This window comes from Berghia stephanieae, chromosome 12 (assembly GCF_034508935.2).
Source record: "Berghia stephanieae isolate SIO BIC M18660-M18661 chromosome 12, UCSD_Bste_1.3, whole genome shotgun sequence".
Lineage (NCBI taxonomy): Eukaryota > Metazoa > Mollusca > Gastropoda > Nudibranchia > Aeolidiidae > Berghia > Berghia stephanieae.
In genome coordinates this window covers 43017376-43037188 of record NC_088371.1, presented here as the reverse complement: position 1 = coordinate 43037188, position 19813 = coordinate 43017376, and the positions used below count along the sequence as shown (strand labels likewise).

The window sequence follows — 19813 nt, the reverse complement described above, 5'->3', positions numbered from 1 at the left end:
TTGTGAAAAAAATAAAAATGTTGTTTAGGGGAAGAAAAAAAAGGCTTTGTTTACATTGACGGCGCTTTGATTTCAAACAAGTCAGCAGGCCAAATTTGTGATAGATATTATAATCTTCAAAGGCTGATGATTTTATTGATATAAAGTATCTTACCAATAACTTAAATTCAAAAGTAAAAGAAAGAGAGACTGTTCAAAGAGACATCTTTAATGATTTGTGAAGAAAAATTCACCTGCTGAACAGCAATCGTTTGGGATACCTATTATAACAGATGTCATTATATGTGGACTGTTTTGCATTTTTCATGTTGCCCGTGCTCCTGTTTTTAGATCAGCACTATGTAAGTTGGGTGCTGTCATTCGTTTGGAGTGGAACTTGCTTTCAAAAAGTTTTGTTGTTGATTTTTCTTGTAATTTCCTTTTTTCCCAATGTCCCTTCCATGGCATACAGGGGTCCAGATATCAGAGACATTAAAAAATCCTACCATCCCAAACAAAAATCCTACCATAATTTTTTGCAATAGGACAATATAAATGACGCAAAGAAGTAACTTATAATACCATCAACAGGTTCCTACAGCAATTCCATTTTGTAATACAAGGAGTTTTCAAGGTAATTTTTAAAATTCAAGGATTAAAACAACGAATTATCCCTTCGATGCTTACGTTTCTCCGTTACTGGGGACAACTCAACTCCTTAACTACCGTTTCCACAGCACTTCAAGTAAGTTCACTTTTCTTCAAGTTTGTTGTGTAATGTAAACGTTGCTGCTCGAAGCTCGAAGAAATAAATAACAATGTGAAATTGAATTTAAGCTTCAATTTAATGTACGAAAACAAATAAAATGGATGTTTTGGTTTCCCTTTATCAACAAAACAGGATGAATGAAACACTAGAGACGAATGAGAGATAATGTGGTAGTGGCGTTGTTAAGATGAATAAACAAAAACATTGATGGGCAGGAACTAGTATGCTCCTTTGTAAGGAAGCATGAATTAAAATAGATCAATAGATATTTACTGTTTTTGTCACCATGGCGTTATTTGTGAACCTACGTGACTAATTTTGGTATCATTGATATTAAAGGGCACAAAACAAGGTTTCTAACAGTATCATGTTAAAGGGCACAAAACAAGCTTTCTAACAGTGTATTTCATTCTTAATTCTTGATCGAATTCCTCAGAAAGCTAATGAAGTAAAAATTTATCAATTTTTGAATTATAAGAACTTTTTAAAGTGTGGATACATTTTAATTATAACTTGATACATCAATAGATAATTAATTGAAGACTTTCTCTGACAAATTTCATCAAAAATGGATACACTCGCTCACTATTTTATTTTACTCGCCATCAACCCCACTTTTTAGGACAAAAACTAGGGAGTTTAATAGAAATTCTAAATGTACCTCACACACTTGTAACCAATGTCATATGAAAGAGCTGGCAACACAGATTACAAAACAGTTTGAATTTTGTTTCTATCTTGATTAGAAATGTAGTTACGGCAGTTCAAAGTCTGAAATTTCAGACCATTTTTACCCCAAAATTACCATTGCAAAGTTGTGACCGAAAACGCGTGATGTTAATAAAAAATGGTTAAAACAGTCAATATGGAGTTCTTATCATATATTGTATACCAAAATGTTCGTCTTATCGAGGACAATGCATTTACATTAATAAAGAGGAAGATAAACATTTCAAATTAACACATTATTACATCAGTGATGATACTCACAAAAAGTCAAAAAGGAGGAAAAGTCTCGGAAAAACGGAAAACTCACCTAGAACATTCTTGCACCACAGGAAAGTAGGCAGGATGACTTCTTTTGAGTACAATTTTAAAACGCCCAGAGTCCAGTAAAAGGAGGAAATTTTTATATATATATTTTTTTTTTTTTAAAAGGAGGTATTTTTTAAAGATTTATTATATTTAAAAAAAGTAAAAGGAGGAAATGAAGGAAATATCCGCGGATCGAGGATCTGAGGAGGAAAACCGAGGAAAGGAAAGAAAACCGCGGAATTCCGCGGATCCGCGGAAAAGTATCATCACTGTTGCATAATATGACGCAAATGTTACATAATCAAAAACTCGGCTAGACGTAAAAAAGAATTTGCTCTATCACTTTTGAACGTTTGGATTTATCCTCAATATCTCACTGAAACAATTGCAAATAATTACCCTCTTTTAATTAATACATAGAGAATAAAAAAGGGCTTGAGAGTAATTAAATGAAAAGATATAAACATGTTGTGTAATGACATAATGAGTTTATTTTTACTTATGGCAATTTAATTGCATATAAATAAAATGGTAGATTGAAAAAGCTCAAATAAATTGAAACAGATTCCCTATTATAATTAGAAGGAAAGTTCTGGCTTTTAATACTTTAAAAAATTCTGCTGAACCACTTCGGGTTTATTGCTATTACATCATTTGAACTGACAATTAATATGATTTTATCCCCCCCCCCCCCCCCCCCCCCTTCTCTCTCAATGTATGGGGGTGTCAAAACTAATAGAACTTCTTACCATAATAATTATTAAGGCTAAGTCCTTTAAAATATGGATACAAATGATAAACATACCTAAACATATGGGAAAGAAACTTGATGACTTGATGGCAAAGTAAAATAAAATAAAATTAAAGCAATTGGTATTTTTAAAATATCGATATTATTAATATCGAATTTCACAAAGAGAAGAAATATACGAACTTTTAAAACAAAAACTATAAAATGCCTATAAATAAAGTTGGAAAGTATGTATTCAAAATAAAAACATAGTAAATAATAGTTCTGAAAATATTATGGACTAAATTTAACATAATACATAACTAAATTTAAAATATCGATATGAATATCGATATCGCCCGGCAGACATGATGAGAAGATAATGTAAACAAGGCATTTCGGCGCAGAGTTAAAAGGTGTCTGCGCATCGATATCGAGCCCTGAAATTTGGCATGAATAAAGTTTAGATGTTATTCTAAAAACAAGCGTTTCAATTTTAAAAACACACGCGGTAAATAAAAAAATAAATGCATTTGAAAATTGCCAAATTTTAGCTTCATATAACTTCTGAAATTATTAATTGGCACCATTTAAAAGGAAATTGAAAGACGAAAATAATGATACCAAAATATCTGCGATATTCCTCTTTATAACGAAGTTATGCATCTTTAATTGAACCCCCCAAAACGCGAACGGCAATTTCCAGTCACAACTTTCCTATGGGCGAGTTGGGTCAAAATTTGACTGCCACTGCTGCTGCTCACTAAACTGCCTACAAAAACCTCATATTTTTTCCATTTTCATTTAACTAACCTCAAGTTTTTTCCATACTTTTCATTCATGAAAATGATATTAATATGAAAATAAAGCTGATTTTCTGACCTTTAAAACGATGCCCAACACTTGCCATTTATTTTTTAAGGCTGTCATTATTCCCAGACGCCTGTCTGGGGATAATAAAAATTCGTTATCCCCAGACAGGTGTCTGGGGATAACCAATTTTTGTTATCCCCAGACACCTGTCTGAGGATACTATCCCCAGACGCATGTAGCAAGTGGGCAGAAAGATTTTATGCAAAATGCCAAACTAGGCGTGAAAAATACCAAATATTCTGGAAAAAATACTAGTGGTTGTGTCCCAAAACAGTTATATATCAAGTGATATTTAACACAAGATGAAAGTAAATAGTGATCAAATGTCAAATCCAGCTCTTTTTTAAAAAATATTTTAAAGCAAATGGATCAGTGAAATTTCTTTTGTTACTTTGATCTGAAAACGTCAAACTGGCAATTCGACTTTTTATTTTCAACCAGGAAGAAAGTCGTTAATCATCAAATCTGTTCATAGTCCACCAACCATTTAAATTTTCATTACCAACCTACCTGTTAACTTTATTGATCATCTCTTGTTTCTATAATTTGCTCATTCTGGCCACAATTTTGGGGACGACCGGGAATAATTTTTATGTCGCGGACGAATTCCTAGGCCATGGTGTTGTTCGCCCAAAGCCCAAAACCCACACCTGTTATTTTCCTGTCTGCTTCGCACAAGACAATACAATTTAGTATCACACGTCCACAAAACTAGATCCAACAACATATTTTTATTCGAATCAGAGATGAAAATAACTACCAAAACAAGGAATCAAAAATGGTGGAAATATGTTTAGCTCATATATGAATTTAAAATATTCCGATAGCGGTGTGGGTAGGCAGCTCAGTGGGTAAGGCCACCTTTCATTTTACTCCTTTTAGCTGCACAGATTCGACCCAGTATTATTATTACTAGTATTATTATTATTATTGTTATTGTTATTATTATTATTATTATTATTATTATTATTATTATTATTATTATTATTATTATTATTATTATTATTATTATTATTATTATTGTTAACACTATTCCCTGCTCCGAGGGAAATCTCTCTTTTCTTTTTTCTTTTTTATATTTTGACCTAAACCTTAGAGTTTTTTGTTTGCTAAACCTTTATGTAAATGTTCCGTTTCTGAGCATGAATTTCTTAAATTGTTTTATTTTTAAAACAATTATTGTTTTTATGTTTAAAACAATTATTGTTTTTTTTTTCTCCTCTATCTGACCATTTGGTCGCTCTCTGAATATTTCTGTTTGTTTGCTTTTTAATTATTTATTCTTTTTAGACACTATTTGAGATCGGAGTGGGGACGAATTTATTTGCTAGAAACTAGAAAAAAAACAAGAGAGAGAGAGAGAGAGAGGGAGAGAGAGAGAGAGAGAGAGAGAGAGAGAGAGAGAGAGAGAGAGAGAGAGAGAGAGAGAGAGAGAGAGAGAGAGAGAGAGAGAGAGAGAGAGTTTAATAATAAAAAAAAGAGGTGGGGGAGGATGGATGGGACATTTATCCCTTTCAACGTTCTGTAAAAAGAAGACGGAATTTTTTTTTTTTTAAAAAAGTGACGTTACCAGGATTTGAACCCACAACGTCGATTATGGTCAAACTTCCAGGGCAGACGACTAAACCATTCGGCCATGACACCCACTTCGAAGTCGACGCATATTGTGTATATGTAGTAACAACTGATTTTAATGTTGGTTAATTTTATGTTTTTATAGATATTTTATTAACTTTCCTTATTTCTATGTGTATCTGGAAACATTCCATATTCTGGAATGTGGATAATTGTTTAAAAGAGCGGAGTTTCAAATATGCGTCTGGGGATAATAAAAATTCGTTATCCCCAGACAGGTGTCTGGGGATAACAAATTTTTATTATCCCCAGACAGGTGTCTGGGGGATAATCACAGCGATTTTTTAATTGAAACAAAATTACTGAAAACAATTAGTGACTTAGTGAGTCATGCTGAATGCAAAACCCAAACTTTCCCGATAGCCGCGAGATGCTGGTTTTGAGGCAGCAGTGAGATCACAGATTCTCTCTGTAAAATTGACTAAAAATTTAAACAGAAAAATATAAATAACGCTGGAGAGAAACAAATAAGGTATCAAATTTTTATGTTTTTTCAAGTCCCATCCATCCCCCTGACTGTTTCAAATGAAGATATTTTCTTAGTAACAAGTAGAGATTTTGTCGACCGCTTGTTTTTGACGACAGAGTGAAGAAATAGCCACGATTTTTAAGAACGTTAACTATGAGGCGCACCTCTCCTTTGTACACTTTCAATAGTACCAAAGTGGAGTAAGTCTTCTTACTTAAAAGGAGGAAAATATCAACTTATCAACAAAAGATTTTTTTTTTTCTTCACCCTGCCTGAAAATTGGATTTGTCCCGTCTCCGAACCCAGTAGCTGACCACTGGATTACACGACTGGTCTGATATTAATATTATAGTCTGAATTCGTCGAAAAATTTGCACCTTGTTTTCAACCAATTTATGCACCCTTTAAATGCAAGGAAAAAATATGCACAACACCGATTTTTTTTTGGCAAAAATCCCTACCGTTGACCCTTGACGTTTTCTTCTCGAGTCAAGAGCAGGGTTGCCAGATTATTTTTCAACAAAATGCCAGGGGAAGACTCAAAAAATGCCAAAACACTCAAAAAAATGCCAAAGTCTGTTGACTCCCACCCCTACTAAGAAAACTACTCACTTTTGATATATTTCGATAGACAATTTACTATCATATCCTGGTGGCTTGCGTGTTTTCTTTTCTTTTTTTAAAAAATTATACTAAATGTTTTACCTACTGACTACTTAGTGGAGTGCTAAACCACTACACCACGGTTGGATTTTAAGAATGAAAAAGAAATACATTAACATGAAAGGTAAATACGTAAACAGTTAAATACTTGTCGAGGGCTGAATTTGAGTGAATATCTGAGGGAGGCAGGGCTAGTTCAGGGTGTGAGTTTTAATAACAAAGTTTTCCGATGTGAAGAGATTTGTTTTTACGCGTTTAGATATAATTAAGAAAAGGTGCCATTTGAAGTATAATATACAAGAAAAGAAAATGCCAAATGAAAATGCCAAATGCCAAATGATTTTTCTAATGCCAAACGGTTTTCAAAAATGCCAGATTTTTGGAATCTGGCATTTAAAATGCCAAACTGGCAACCCTGGTCAAGAGAGACATTAGTGTTGGGTTATTTGATCGCTTTTACTCGATCGACGACCGAGCGCCAAGCCACGAGTCAGTGCTCGATCTCAATGCCGGAAGAGCGAGTTAGTAAAACGATCACTCGATCGTAAAACGATCAGGCGGGTTGTGAGCTTGAGACGATCTTGACACGTGAGACGAGCTTGAGACGATCAGGATTCGAGCGAGCGGAGGGGTAACGAGTGTTTCGAATCATTTCAAATTCAAACGATCACAGTTTGCCATCCGATACCAATCGCTAATGTTTGCACACGGTAGTCTGTGGTTCTTCCACAGCCCTCACTCCTTGTCAGATGTTAGTGTGTCTGGGTGGCAGTGGCAGGGAAATTCGTATAGGTGTATCACGCGTGTGTGACAAGACTTCATTAAACCTACTAAAGTTTGACTATCACACACACACACACACATACACACACACACACACCCACACACACACACACACACACTAAGGCTATTTCTATGACACACACGCATCCATCTATCAATGAACACTCCTACAGTAGTGCGGCTATGTGGTCTAGTCATGACGTAACTATAGGTAGTACTCTAGTCGACCATGGGTCTAGTGCATTATAATGGTCTAGTGGTATGACACCCGCTTTGGGATCGGAAAGTCCTGGGTTCGAGCCTCGCGCTCGGTGCATAGTTGAGTCTTTGGACAAGGCTCTTTACTCACATTCTCTCACCGTACTCAGGTGTAAAATGAGTACCTGGCCGTTAACAGCGTTGTCTTTGTCTGAAAAATTGTAATATCGCCTAACAGGCGGCATGTCCCGTCCTACATATTAAATGTTGCTGTTGACCGGGGACCCCTTTACAAAGCGCTTTGATCACATTTAGTGGATATTGTAAAGCTCAATTTTTTAAAGTAAAACATTAGCTTTGAATATGGAATGTTTCAATTTTAGATGCCTGTGTATTCTTTGTTAGTTCCCACCATCATCATCATCATCATCATCATCATCATCATCATCATCATCATCATCATCATCATCATCAGGGGCAGCGGTACGGTCTTTGGTTGGCACCCGAAAGGTACCGAGTTCGATCACCCGCCGCTGAGTGGTCTTGAGCAAGTCACCTTGCCCTAACTAAATTTGCGGCGCTGCACTGCGGCTATCGCTTGGGTTATTCCAGTCTTCCCTTAGAATAGACCCGAAAGACGAATCTCCCCTATGGGATGAATAAAGGGAATTATGTTTAATTTATTTATCATCACCATCATATCAGCGGGATCATCATCATCACCACCACCACCACCACCACCCTAATAATAATGGATAAAATAATAATCAACACATTTCAATGTAATAATCAATCTAAAATCAATCAGTGCTCCTAAAAGACCCTTTGATTTCTTTGTCTAATTCGTTCCATACTTTTGGAGTCCCGACAAAGAAAGATTTTCAGCTAACTATAGTTTATATATGGGAATATTAATCAGTCGTTTATATTGGAATCGGAGTTGTCTAGCAGGTGTATTAGTTCAAAGCGCATTTCCAAGGATTTACCATGCTCAATGAACTTCACAATATTTAATTTAATTTATTCCTCCGGCACGCCATATCGACCATACATCCATTTCGTACAGTAGGTACCGATCGCTGTTTGGAGTCTTTTTGTATTAAATCTCTTTACAATACCCGTCATTGCTTATAAGATAAGAATACATTCACACCTGAGTCAAGTGCCTTACACACGGACTTAACGTCTGGATCACAATTTTCAACAATCACTGTCACTCATCCGGCCATTGACAAGGCTTGATTTTCTGACAAGAGACACGTACCACTGAGCGACCGAACAAATAATCACCATCTGCGCCATCGTCATCATCATCATCATTATCATCATCCTCATCACAGCCGTAACAGCCAGAAAAACCACAATCATCATCTTCGGGTCCGGTTTATCCGTGTTGGGGGTGGGGTGGAACCTGCTAAAGTATTTCATTTTTTAAACAGAAACACGATAATCATCATCATCATCATCATCGTCATCCATTGTCGTCGGCATCGTTATCATCGTGTCCGGGCAATCCGTGTGTGTCTGGGTGTGGAACCTGCTAAATATTATTATTATCTACCTACCTAATAAAAACACACCATTCTTGTTCATTTATTTTTTAAATAATGAAATGAAAGGCACGACCTTTCCCGCACACACAAGAGGCGATGACGACCAGTGACAAATTATGGGAGGTGGGGGCGGCCGACAACTTTTGGCGCGACATAAATATGAAATGTTAAGGTGACAGCGGGATGATGGTGGTGGGAGGGGGGGGGGGGGGGGGGGGTCTCAACCCTTCACCATCAACAACTGTTTGATGGCGTGTGTGTGTGTGTGTGTGTGTGTGTGTGTGTGTGTATGTGTGTGTGATGCGACGAACGATCATAATCAAGGCTGCCAGACAGCCAGATTTCTTCTTGCCCAAGTAGTCAAATAGACCCCAAATGCCAAACACCACAAGCATTCTGACTCCCTTGAAAAACTCATTGGTTTTGATTAACAAAACAATCGACTACAGTTGGATAAACTTATCTTTTCATTTTTTTTAAATAAAAGATTTTTTTTAAAAAATGAATAATAATAGAAAAGCGTTTCTTAGTAACCAATTTTGAACTTGGCCATCTGGCAGCCCCCATCATAACCAGCTGCAGTCAAGCCAGCCACAGACATAAGAAGGGAGGGGTATGTGAAGTTTCCTGTGGCAAACGAGTTGCTCGTGTTTTTTTTTTTGTCAAACGAATCACTGCTCGATGACGTCACTGACTCGAAACCCGCCCGAAACCCGCTCGATTTTAGAGGACTCGATCGAAAACCCGCTCGATTTGATCGTTTCAAACTCGACCCAGCACTAAGAGACATAAACATTGGCTCCGGTCATTATAAATAACAACTTCCGGTTCACAAATAATGAGGGTCAGTCCACATTCTACAGTGGAACCCATATATCACAGCTCCCGGTTAACTGGATCCCGGTTATAACAGGGTTTTTTTGTTTTTTTTTTTTTTTTTTGTTTTTTTTTTAAATTATTATTTTATCCCCGTTATTAGGGCGTTGTTGTTTTTGTTTTGTTTTGTTTGTTGTTTTTTTTGTTTTTTTGTTTTCTTTTCTCCCTCTTTGTCTTAAGTCAATATTTTCAAATCAAAGCATTAGCCTTCATAACGCTCAAGTAAGACTACAGCTAAAGGCAACTGAAAGTTAGATTAGGCATGGTTCGTGAATACGGATTGTGTGTGTGTGTGTGTGTGTGTATGTGTGTGTGTGTGTGTGTGTGTGGGCGGGGGGGGGGGGGTACTTTCTACAATACTATATAATTTTCTAAATCAGTATAACATACGGCTTGTTGCGGGCATACGGGGCAAAGCACAAAACACACACAAACACACACACATACACACACATACACACACACACACACACAACGGTCAGCTTGGAAGTGATATAGGGAGAGAGGGGGGTGAAGAAGGAGAGATAGAGAGGGGGGGAGGGAGGGAGAGAGAGAGAGAGAGAGAGAGAGAGAGAGAGAGAGAGAGAGAGAGAGAGAGAGAGAGAGAGAGAGAGAGAAAGAGAGAGAAAGAGAGAGAGAGAGAGAGAGAGAGAGAGAGAGAGAGAGAGAGAGAGAGAGAGAGAGAGAGAGAGAGAGAGAGAGAGAGAGAGAAAGAACATATCCGTATGAATTATGAAAACTGCAAAAGTCAACAGAATCAAATAATCAAAAGATTGAATTAAATCTTTAAGTAGCGCCCCTGATTTATTTGACTTTGTCAAGAACTTAACCAATTTTCTCACCAAGTCCTTCAATGCGTTATAAATTGTCCTGTAATGACGGTCTATATCCTTTACAAACGAGATTTTTACGCGATGCTTGATCATATTATGTAAATATAGCTGACAGAGGGGATAAAAAGAAATAGAAAATGCGCTGCCTTTGACTTCGAAAGTCGCCCTAAAATGAGTAACCAATGACAATTGTGTAAACACTATTACCGGCATGATAGTTAATTTGAGACAGGTAGCCTTGAATGTTATGCTTGGGATGGTTTTCATTATATATTTACCTGAATTTTTTTTTTTTAATTTTACATTTCTTGTTATGTTTTTGTTTTGTTTTTAAGAGTTTTACGGCGCTTGCAACACATTTAGGTTATATCAGCGCCAGTAAATATGAATAAAATAGGATAGTAAAAAGTTATAGAATTACAATTAAAGAACCCAAGAGAAAGTAAGACAAAGGGGCACTGGGAGCAAATAGGGATCAGATGTAGATTCCAAGAGCATACTAACAATGTACTTAGCTTGAGATCACCTATAAGTCTCATCCGGACACAAGCACAAAATCCAACAAAGAGGAATACACTCAAATGCTTACATTATATATTCAAAATAACAAACATAATAATACACAATAGAGATGATTTACAAGGAAAAAATATCATCTCCCAAAACAATAACTATGACTGTTTCCCTCCCAGCCAGGACTCCGGTCAGGGCCAGGACAAAACCAAGTAATTTCATTCCAGGACAAAGACAGAAAGCATGTTGGAAAACAGATATAAGGGGATAGAAGACACAGTATGTACCTCCCTGCCCACTATGGGAGATCAGGAACCCCACCCAGACATTTCTTGTTATTTTGACTTTAAAATCACCCCCTACCCCTATATTTTTGTCTCTGGTTTACCCTATCATAATACCCTTTTGAGCGATGGGTCACATTTAAGGTTTTGGTTTTAATTAAAAGAAAACAAAACAAAACAAAAAAAAAAGAGAAAAAAAAAGAACAACAACAACAAAAAACCCAAACAAACAGACAAACAACAACAACAAAAAACGAAACACAATCAAACTGCATACATTAAGCAAACACGTATTTTTTATGGTGACACAGATTGCACGGGAAACTATCAAGGTAGTCGAGGGCTACATTCAAAGAACATGTTTGGGGCAGGGTATTCAAGAGTGGAAATTGGCAGTCATACGATTTGCATCGTGTTAGGCTGTAAACGGAGCGCATTCATTTTCGTTTCAGGTCCGTGTTGCTCTCAGTTAAACCTTTCCTCTCAGTCCATCTCTTTTTTAAAATTGTTATTAAATTAAAGCAAACTGAGGGAACCCCGATACTTTCAATTGCTGAAACCACCACGAATCGAACTAAAATTTCTCTGTTTTATACCAGCAAAGTCAAACAACTCGTTATTTCTTTATAATTTATAGAACACCTTTTGGATGATTAGTTCTCACTAAAATGTGATTGTCACCGCTAAACGGTATTATATCGTGGTAACTAAAGTCTCCCAGGCACATGGAAGGGTGGCTAACCACCGGTACCGGTGGTGTAGTCCAAGTCGCTCTAGGTGGTCTGAAGATGTTATGCAAACACAGGCCACCTACCTCTACGGAAATTCTATTCATCCCGCTGGTGTGACAGCAGTGCTGTCCGTTGCGCTCTCAATTACCCCTACATTCGATGGCTCTTTGGCGTAAACGCTAATGCCTCCCTTGAGCCTCGAAGTGTCCTCTCGCAGGACCACCGTATAGCCTGGGATCTGGAATCGAGAAAATTGCGCGCCTGGATAAAGATAGATCTCCTGTAATAGGATGTCAACGCTATGGACGGCCAGTAGATTTGACAAAAGTTCTTTTTTTTATTTGCCATACTCTGGCTCTCAACATTGAGGGATAATATATGCATCAGGTCGCTAACCCCGGTATCGCATTTTCCAGCTAAAGATATTTTGGGACGTTCGCCTATTTCTCGACCGTGCCGACGACCCTGGTGGCACGAACGCGGTAATTTGGCTAGGCGGCCGACCTCTTCACCACTGATGAATCTGAATATTGGGCATGAATCATTAGAACATAGTAGTGTGGGCCCGAGATGGCCGAGGCTAAATGGGTACCAGGTTGGATCTCCTTAGTCACAGTGGCGTAGTAGATGATGCAATCAATAAATATGGTAGAAAAAGGCCTCTCTCTCTCTCTCTCTCTCTCTCTCTCTCTTCCTCTCTCTCTCTCTCTCTGTCTCTCTCTCTCTCTCTCTCTCTCTCCTCTCCTTCCTCTCTCTCTCTCTCTCTTCTCTCTCTCTCTCTCTCTCTCTCTCTCCTCTCTCTCTCCTCTCTCCTCTCTCTCTCTCTCTCTCTCTCTCTCTCTCTCTCTCTCTCTCTCTCTCTCTCTCTCTGGATTTCAACCCCAATGTGCACGGTTTTAGCCTAATTTTCCCTAATACAATGAATATGAAGAAAATATATTTTTACGCAGTTATTTCCCTTGTTTAATATAGCTGTAATAGATAAAATCTAAGGCCTTAAACTTAAACCGATACGTTATGATTGATTGCTAGAGTGGTTCTATATCAGATGGTTTTTTCCTATGGGTCTTAACAACCTGTATGCAAATTGTCATGCTTTCAACCCAAATTTGCACGGTTTTAGCCTAATTCCCCCCTACTGATAAGATACAGAAACGAGATGAAAATAAAATATTTTCATTACAAATACAATGAGGTACACTATATGAATACCACACAACTTCAGTATCACAGGTCGGATATAACAGGCACCCGGTTATAACAGGGGTATAACAACCTGTGCGCACGTGTTGACGTGTATATCTTGACAACCTTCTGATGGATTTTCATGATAATTGGCTCGAACACTAGATCTTTTTCATCGGTTACAGTTCCATACTTTGGAACTTTTCTTCTTTACGTCATATAAAAAAACGAAGGGTCTGGGATGAGTGAACCTTCGGATGGTTAACAATAACAGTATTATGTTTGTTTTGTTTTTAAGGGTTTTACGGCGCTTGCAACACACTTTGGTTATCTCCGCGCCAATACAAAAGAAGAAAATGGGTTAGTCAAATTATAGAATTACAATTAAAGCACCAAAGAAAAATAAATAGGGATCAGATGTAGATTCCAAGAGCATACCATCAATGTAGTTAGTTTGAGATCACCTATAAGTCTCATCCGGGCACAAGCACAAGATCCAACTAAGAGGAATACACTCAAATGCTTACATAAAAAAAAATAAAAAATAAAATCATTAAAAATTCTAGAGACTGTCGAACTGCTAACATCGAAGATAAATCTTAAAAGATTATTATTAAGGCCGTGTCTTAATTTAATCATACACATCAAAAATTGATTTTCTGGCATTAGCGAAGCTCTTTTTGTAATTTTTATACATGAAAGAAAAGCAAAAATAATGAAAATTGCAATAAACTTTTCATTGCTGAAACCAGTCCATGTTTTTACCTTATCATCATTCTTAGAAGATTTCGATAGCAAATTATCGACAGAAAATGTTGTTTTGGTCAGTTGTCCTTTCAACTGTGTAACAGTTCTTGTCAATTCCAATTTTTCAGCTGACAAGCACTGGATCTCCTTGAGCAGACATGAGAGTATATCGGGGTCTGTCTGTACTTCAACCTCCCTTGAACGTGGCTCATTTTCTTCCTTCCCTGAAGCAATGACAATGTTTCTGAGGATTATATATTTTTAAAATAATACATTATAATTGATTGATTTGGTGTAACTTTGTTATCATGTCGATAAGAGTTGTCTATATTTCTACTCTGCACTTTATCACCACTGTTATCATCAAATATTATTATTATAAGACTTTAATTTGAATCTCATATTGGCCCAAGAGCTCTCCCGAGTTTGTTAGCAAGTTAGGTAATGGATACTACCTAAATAAATAATGTAAATAAATACATGTTCCTTGAATCTGGTTTGATCCTGTGAAGTCTTAATTTTTTTACTTTATTCAGATCCTTTTTTTTATGACTCTTGTCACATGTGGTTGGTAAGATGTGTACTTATTGGCAGGTCTGTTAACGAACATATATGGGCTTATTGTTGTAATGGAAATTCTCTTTACTTTCCATGACGATAATATTAATAATGAACTCGGTTATCAGAACTGCCAATATGTGCATGTCAGGGAATGTCGCAGAGTGGAAAGAGCATTGATTTTTTCCATCATGAGGGGGGGGGGGGGGGGGGGGGGGGGGGGGGGGGGGGGGGGGGGTCCGAACCTGGCTGTCACCATCTCGTTTTTATGTTGCTCACTGCACAACTCTGCCCTGTGGCTAATGTCTAGGTTATATATTGACCCTAAAGAAAATTTTCCTCTTTAGATGAATACAGGGAATTTATTAAATACATTTGATTATTTCAGATCTTCCCCATCGACTGGTGCTAAAATTACCTAACATTAACATAACAATGTCACAATTCTGGGAAACCTAAGAAAATATAAGTACTATATTTCAATTTTTTAAACACTAGAATTACAAAAATGGAGTTCATTCCAGAAATCTCTCACTAAAACAGCAGATTCTACTTAATTATAATCAAATCAACTGATTCACAATTTGCTGTTCGTGTCTCAGGACTTTTATGAACGGAGCTACCACTTATCTTTCACCTCCCTCAAGCCATTTCCAAATTTGTGAATAATCATTCAGAAATGATGTTGTCTTCATTATGAATAATAATAACGCATATTTGACTGCAGATTTTCTCAGCAAGTGGAGAAAAATCTCTAATCCTTTACTGGGCAGAACATTCTAAGAGGCAAAGGCTAGTTTGAGATCTGAAAAACATCGTCCTCCACTACATTGTACTAAAAGAGAAAATATACATACCCTAACTGAGAGCCTGTTCTTTTCCTCTCTTTCACTGGGTTGGAGAAGACAAATTTGGTTGGGAAAGATCCTGGCTTTAACAAACGCATGTCTGAAAAGAGAAATTATGGTAAATCAAAATTAATGTTGGGGAAACGACAAAATTTTAAAACAAAAAAAAAGGGGGGAGAGAGAGAGAGAGAGAGAGAGAGAGAGAGAGAGAGAGAGAGAGAGAGAGAGAGAGAGAGAGAGAGAGAGAGAGAGAGAGAGAGAGAGAGAGAGAGAGAGAGAGAGAGAGAGAGAATGTTCGGACTCAATAACAATACGAAGTGGTTATTCAGAGTCGACTCTGGATAACTGTAGGCAGTTATTCAGAGTCGACTCTGGATAACTGTAGATGGTTATTCAGAGTCGACCCTGGATAACCATGTGTACATATATTTAGAGCCGAGTAGCCTATCGAATTATCGAGTTGAGTTCTTGCGAGATGAGTTTCTTTCAATTTGATACCAGTTTACTACGGTTATTTTGTGACTTTGGCAATTTTAGTGCCAAATTCTTAAAACTTGGCGATTTTTCAACTTCAGTCGCTTATAAATAAAAATCTTTAATCAATTGCAAAACATATTCCATCAACAAAGCAAATTTAAATTAGCTTATAAACAACCATTTCTTAAATCAATCAGCCATACTTATTATCTCTTTATTATCTCTCTATTACCAAATGATATCTATAAACGTAATATGAAGATAGATGAGAGAAGAGAGAGAGAAAGAGAGAGAGAGAGAGAGAGAGAGAGAGAGAGAGAGAGAGAGAGAGAGAGAGAGAGAGAGAGAGAGAGAGAGAGAGAATTAATGAATTGATTTTTTTAAAATTGTTTTATAATTAGACACAAGTTGTAATGAATTCTATTAACAAATTCAGAACAATCAAACAAAAACAAACCAAAACTTAAAAAGGAAGAAAAAAAAAAGACATGCTTATAAACCTTATAAAATCGTCAAATGAATGTATTATTATGTTACAGCTAAAAAGTACACAAATATTTACACCCATTTGCTCCATCCCCTTCCCTTTTGATCATCTTCTCATCCATGGCCACCATGTGTCTTGTGCTGCCTTTGACATTTGGCGCCAGCGTGTCTAGACTAACGTCATAAATAAAGGAGTGTCACCAAAATTCATGCAACTGAGCAGAGGTGTCAAAAAATGATAGAAGGCATATTATTGTCCCCCCCCCCCCCCCCCCCCCCCCCCCCCCCCCTGAACTACCACTGAGCAGAAAATGTTTGACATGACAAAAAAAAAAAACAACGGAACATTTATGAACAAATCCTAAAATCTCAGAAATCCGCGGAAGATCACTGGTCCCCACTATATTTTTTTAAATATTTTTTTTTTTTTTTTTGCAAAATCTCGACAATTTGCAAAAAATTGCAAATTTTGCGGCCGCAATGCAAATCACCGATGCAAAAAACTGCCATGACAGAAGAGACAAGAAAATACCAAAAAGTAAAACGATTTTTTCCCGTAGGGTTAAACAGAGGTGTGAGAGAAGAAAAAAAACTAGAAAAACCGTGTGGTTGGTAACTGGAAGTTCATCACTCATAACTGTCTACAGTCAGAGTCGACTCCCCGACTCTGAATAACTGTAGACAGTTATTCAGAGTCAACTGTCTACAGTTATTCAGAGTGGACTCCCCGACTCTGAATAACCGTAGTCAGTTATTCAGAGTCGACTCTGAATAACCGTAAACAGTTATTCAGAGTCGACTCTGAATAACCGCAGCCATAACAATAATCATCGTTATGCTGATAGCAAATGAATAATAATAATAATAATAATAATAATAATAATAATAATAATAATAATAATAATAATAATAATAATAATAATAATAATAATAATAATAATAATAATAGTAATATGACGACCAAAAACCAATCTTTTCCTTTCCTCTCCCTCACTGGAGTCGGAAGACGAATTTGCTTGGGAATGATCCAGGCATACGCATGTTTGAGCAGAGAAAATTATTGCCAATAAAAATTAATGTTGGGAAGACGACAAAATTTAAACATTCAAAAAAAAATAATGTTGACACCAAAAACTGGTCAAAACGTAACACTAACACTAACACTACGGCTACTGCACGCTAAAACGATTATTACAATTACAACAAATTGGCATCCATCCACAGTATAGCCACATTAGAATTAGAAGTTAGAGCTACGTTTGTATTGAAGAGGTGGTGACTGGTGAACAATTAAATGTATATAATAAGTCAACTGATAAAAATATTATTTTTTTTAAAGAGAAAGAAAATAATATCGTCAAACTTACTTGTAAAGTTCTGATAAGTAAAGCAGGACTCCTCAAAATGTTCCGAGCAAACAACGGCATGGGGAGAAGGCACAAAGTCTTTCCTCTTTAACTGTTGTACCCACTTCTTGACGAGATCATTTCCACTTTTGAATGGAAATCGATGAAAGCTTACTTTCCCTTTTAATTGTTCCTTTTCATCACGGTTAGTACAGCCATATGCAGCGCAGTTTTTACCCATGATTAGAACTCTACACAAGTCTACCACCGGTCAGGCTAATCGCAAAATCCGGTTTGTTTACATTCGTGAGCGTAGGGATGCAGGAAGTCACGTGACTCCCTTTTGTCGTGAATCAACCCAATAAATGAGAAAGAAAATTTTGTATTTTATTGAAGTGATTTGACTCCTATTATTTTCCTTTTAATGACTTCAACTCAAGCATATTGCGAATTACCTATGAAACCTGATATTTTCAAAGGTTCCCTTTATCATGGCTGATCGGTATAGCACCAAATCCAGCTGTCACTGTCGGTATGTTGGCGATTCCTCTATTTCTGCAAGGTGTTCATCACTTTCTCGCCAATATTCTCTTATAAGTCGCCAATAGTATTCCAATGTTCGATCCTGTAGGTTAAACTACTAAATAAAAGGAGAAAAGGAAAGGCTTCGAATGAAAACAGCACAGTACTGTTTCCTTCCGAACACTTTTCATTTTCACCTGTATTTTTACGGTCCCATGGTTCAGCAGCCCCATGGCCTACTTGACTCAAGGCCTCACCCCACGCGTCTTGAGCCGGGATAGTGAAGGCCATTGACTAGCGCTGTGTAGTGTGTAGGTAGTGTGTTAGTGAGAGTTAGTAAAGAACGGTATGTAATGGGGCAGTGATGTAAAAGACGATTTGTAATTATTTAACTCATTAAAGGTGTCGGAGTTATGATTTACTAATAAATAGCCTATATCTGTCATCTGCATTATTTGCGGCCGCAAATATCAGGGCAATCCGCAAATTTTGGCAAATTTCCCGAAATTGGCAAAAATTGGCAAATTTTTGTTTTTAAAAAAAACAACAAAAAAACAAAAAAATAAAGCGAAAACAAAATAACGAAAAAATGGATTTTCAGTCCAAAGAACAATTCCTCTTATTATTCGCAGTGTATCTGCATACACTGCAATTACTGATTTTTGTCATCTTCGTCAGCATGAGTTGACTAGATATATTGCGAAACTAAGGCCCATGCTGTAAGAGAGTCCGATACTGGAACTATTGATCTGACTCTTTTCTGGAAGTCTGTGGCAGATCATGTTCCAGCTCTCACTGCCTTGGCGTCCCGGTATGCCTTTTCAACATTCTTGTCAGCTGATTGAACGAAGTTTATCTTTATATAATCTTGTTTTGTCTTCTAGAAGGCATAGACTCACAGAAGACAACGTCAAAAGACTAGTTTTCCTTTACTACAATAATTTCAGTGATGCTTCTTTGTTTTAGTAGTAAAGGAAAACTAGGCCTTTGATGAGTGAGAGAAAGTGCACGTTTGAGATAGTCTGTAGGTGTGAAAGTTTGATAAAACTGATACTGATATTGTGAATGAGAGGGAGTAGGCCCTATGTGTGACTGAGTTGAATGTTCGCCAATGTAAGTGTTCTATTCCACAGTATGTGTCTGTGTGTATTTTGTATGTGAGAGTGTGATTGTCTGAAAGTTTGGGCGCATAAAACGCGTTACAGTGCGGAAAATAATAATAGCAGCCTCCTTTAAGTGTAATAAAATGTCTTTTATATTTGTTTTTCCATATAACGTGTTAATTTTTACCGGGAGGCTTAGTTCTGCTCGGCAAATTTTTTAGCAAATTTCTTGGCAAATTTTGGCAATTTTTAGGCCCCAACTTGGCAAAAAATGCAGATGACAGCTATATTATATTCAAATTATAAGTCATGACCAGATGACAAGTTAAGCTTTGTATAGAAATGCCCGTACACAAAACTTTATTTGAGATGGACTAAAAATACAACAACGGGGGGGGGGGGGGGGGGGGAGAGAGAGAGAGAGAGAGAGAGAGAGAGGAGGAGGAGAGAGAGAGAGAGAGAGAGAGAGAGAGAGAGAGAGAGAGAGAGAGAGAGAGAGAGAGAGAGAGAGAGAGAGACTTTTAGGGGATTTTGTTTGATTCTCTTTTACAGTAGTGGGCAGTTTGATAGTCAACACCGAGCTTTGATGAGTAACAAAGAACATAATTTTGTAGAAA

At 37.0% G+C, this 19813-nt stretch overlaps 1 protein-coding gene and 1 long non-coding RNA gene across 3 annotated transcripts in view; one reads left to right on the top strand and one right to left on the bottom strand.

The window, feature by feature from the left end:
- Positions 1-18261, bottom strand: part of LOC144958018 (uncharacterized) — a 50040-nt gene extending 31779 nt beyond the window's left edge. Inside the window, exons 1-3 of one of the 2 annotated variants that reach the window (XM_078889607.1) lie at positions 17593-18261; positions 15272-15362; positions 13875-14100 (exon numbers count right to left, since the gene is read on the bottom strand). In XM_078889607.1, the coding sequence (XP_078745733.1) occupies positions 13875-14100; positions 15272-15362; positions 17593-17812 (537 nt within the window). In that variant the 5' untranslated portion in view covers positions 17813-18261. The remainder of the gene's footprint in view (positions 1-13874; positions 14101-15271; positions 15363-17592) is intronic. The other variant, XM_078889608.1, reaches the window with a different exon arrangement.
- Positions 5349-14348, top strand: LOC144958040 (uncharacterized). The gene is made up of 2 exons (XR_013642318.1): positions 5349-5493; positions 13985-14348. It is a non-coding gene; the product is annotated as an uncharacterized LOC144958040 (long non-coding RNA).
- Positions 18262-19813: the final 1552 nt, after the last annotated feature.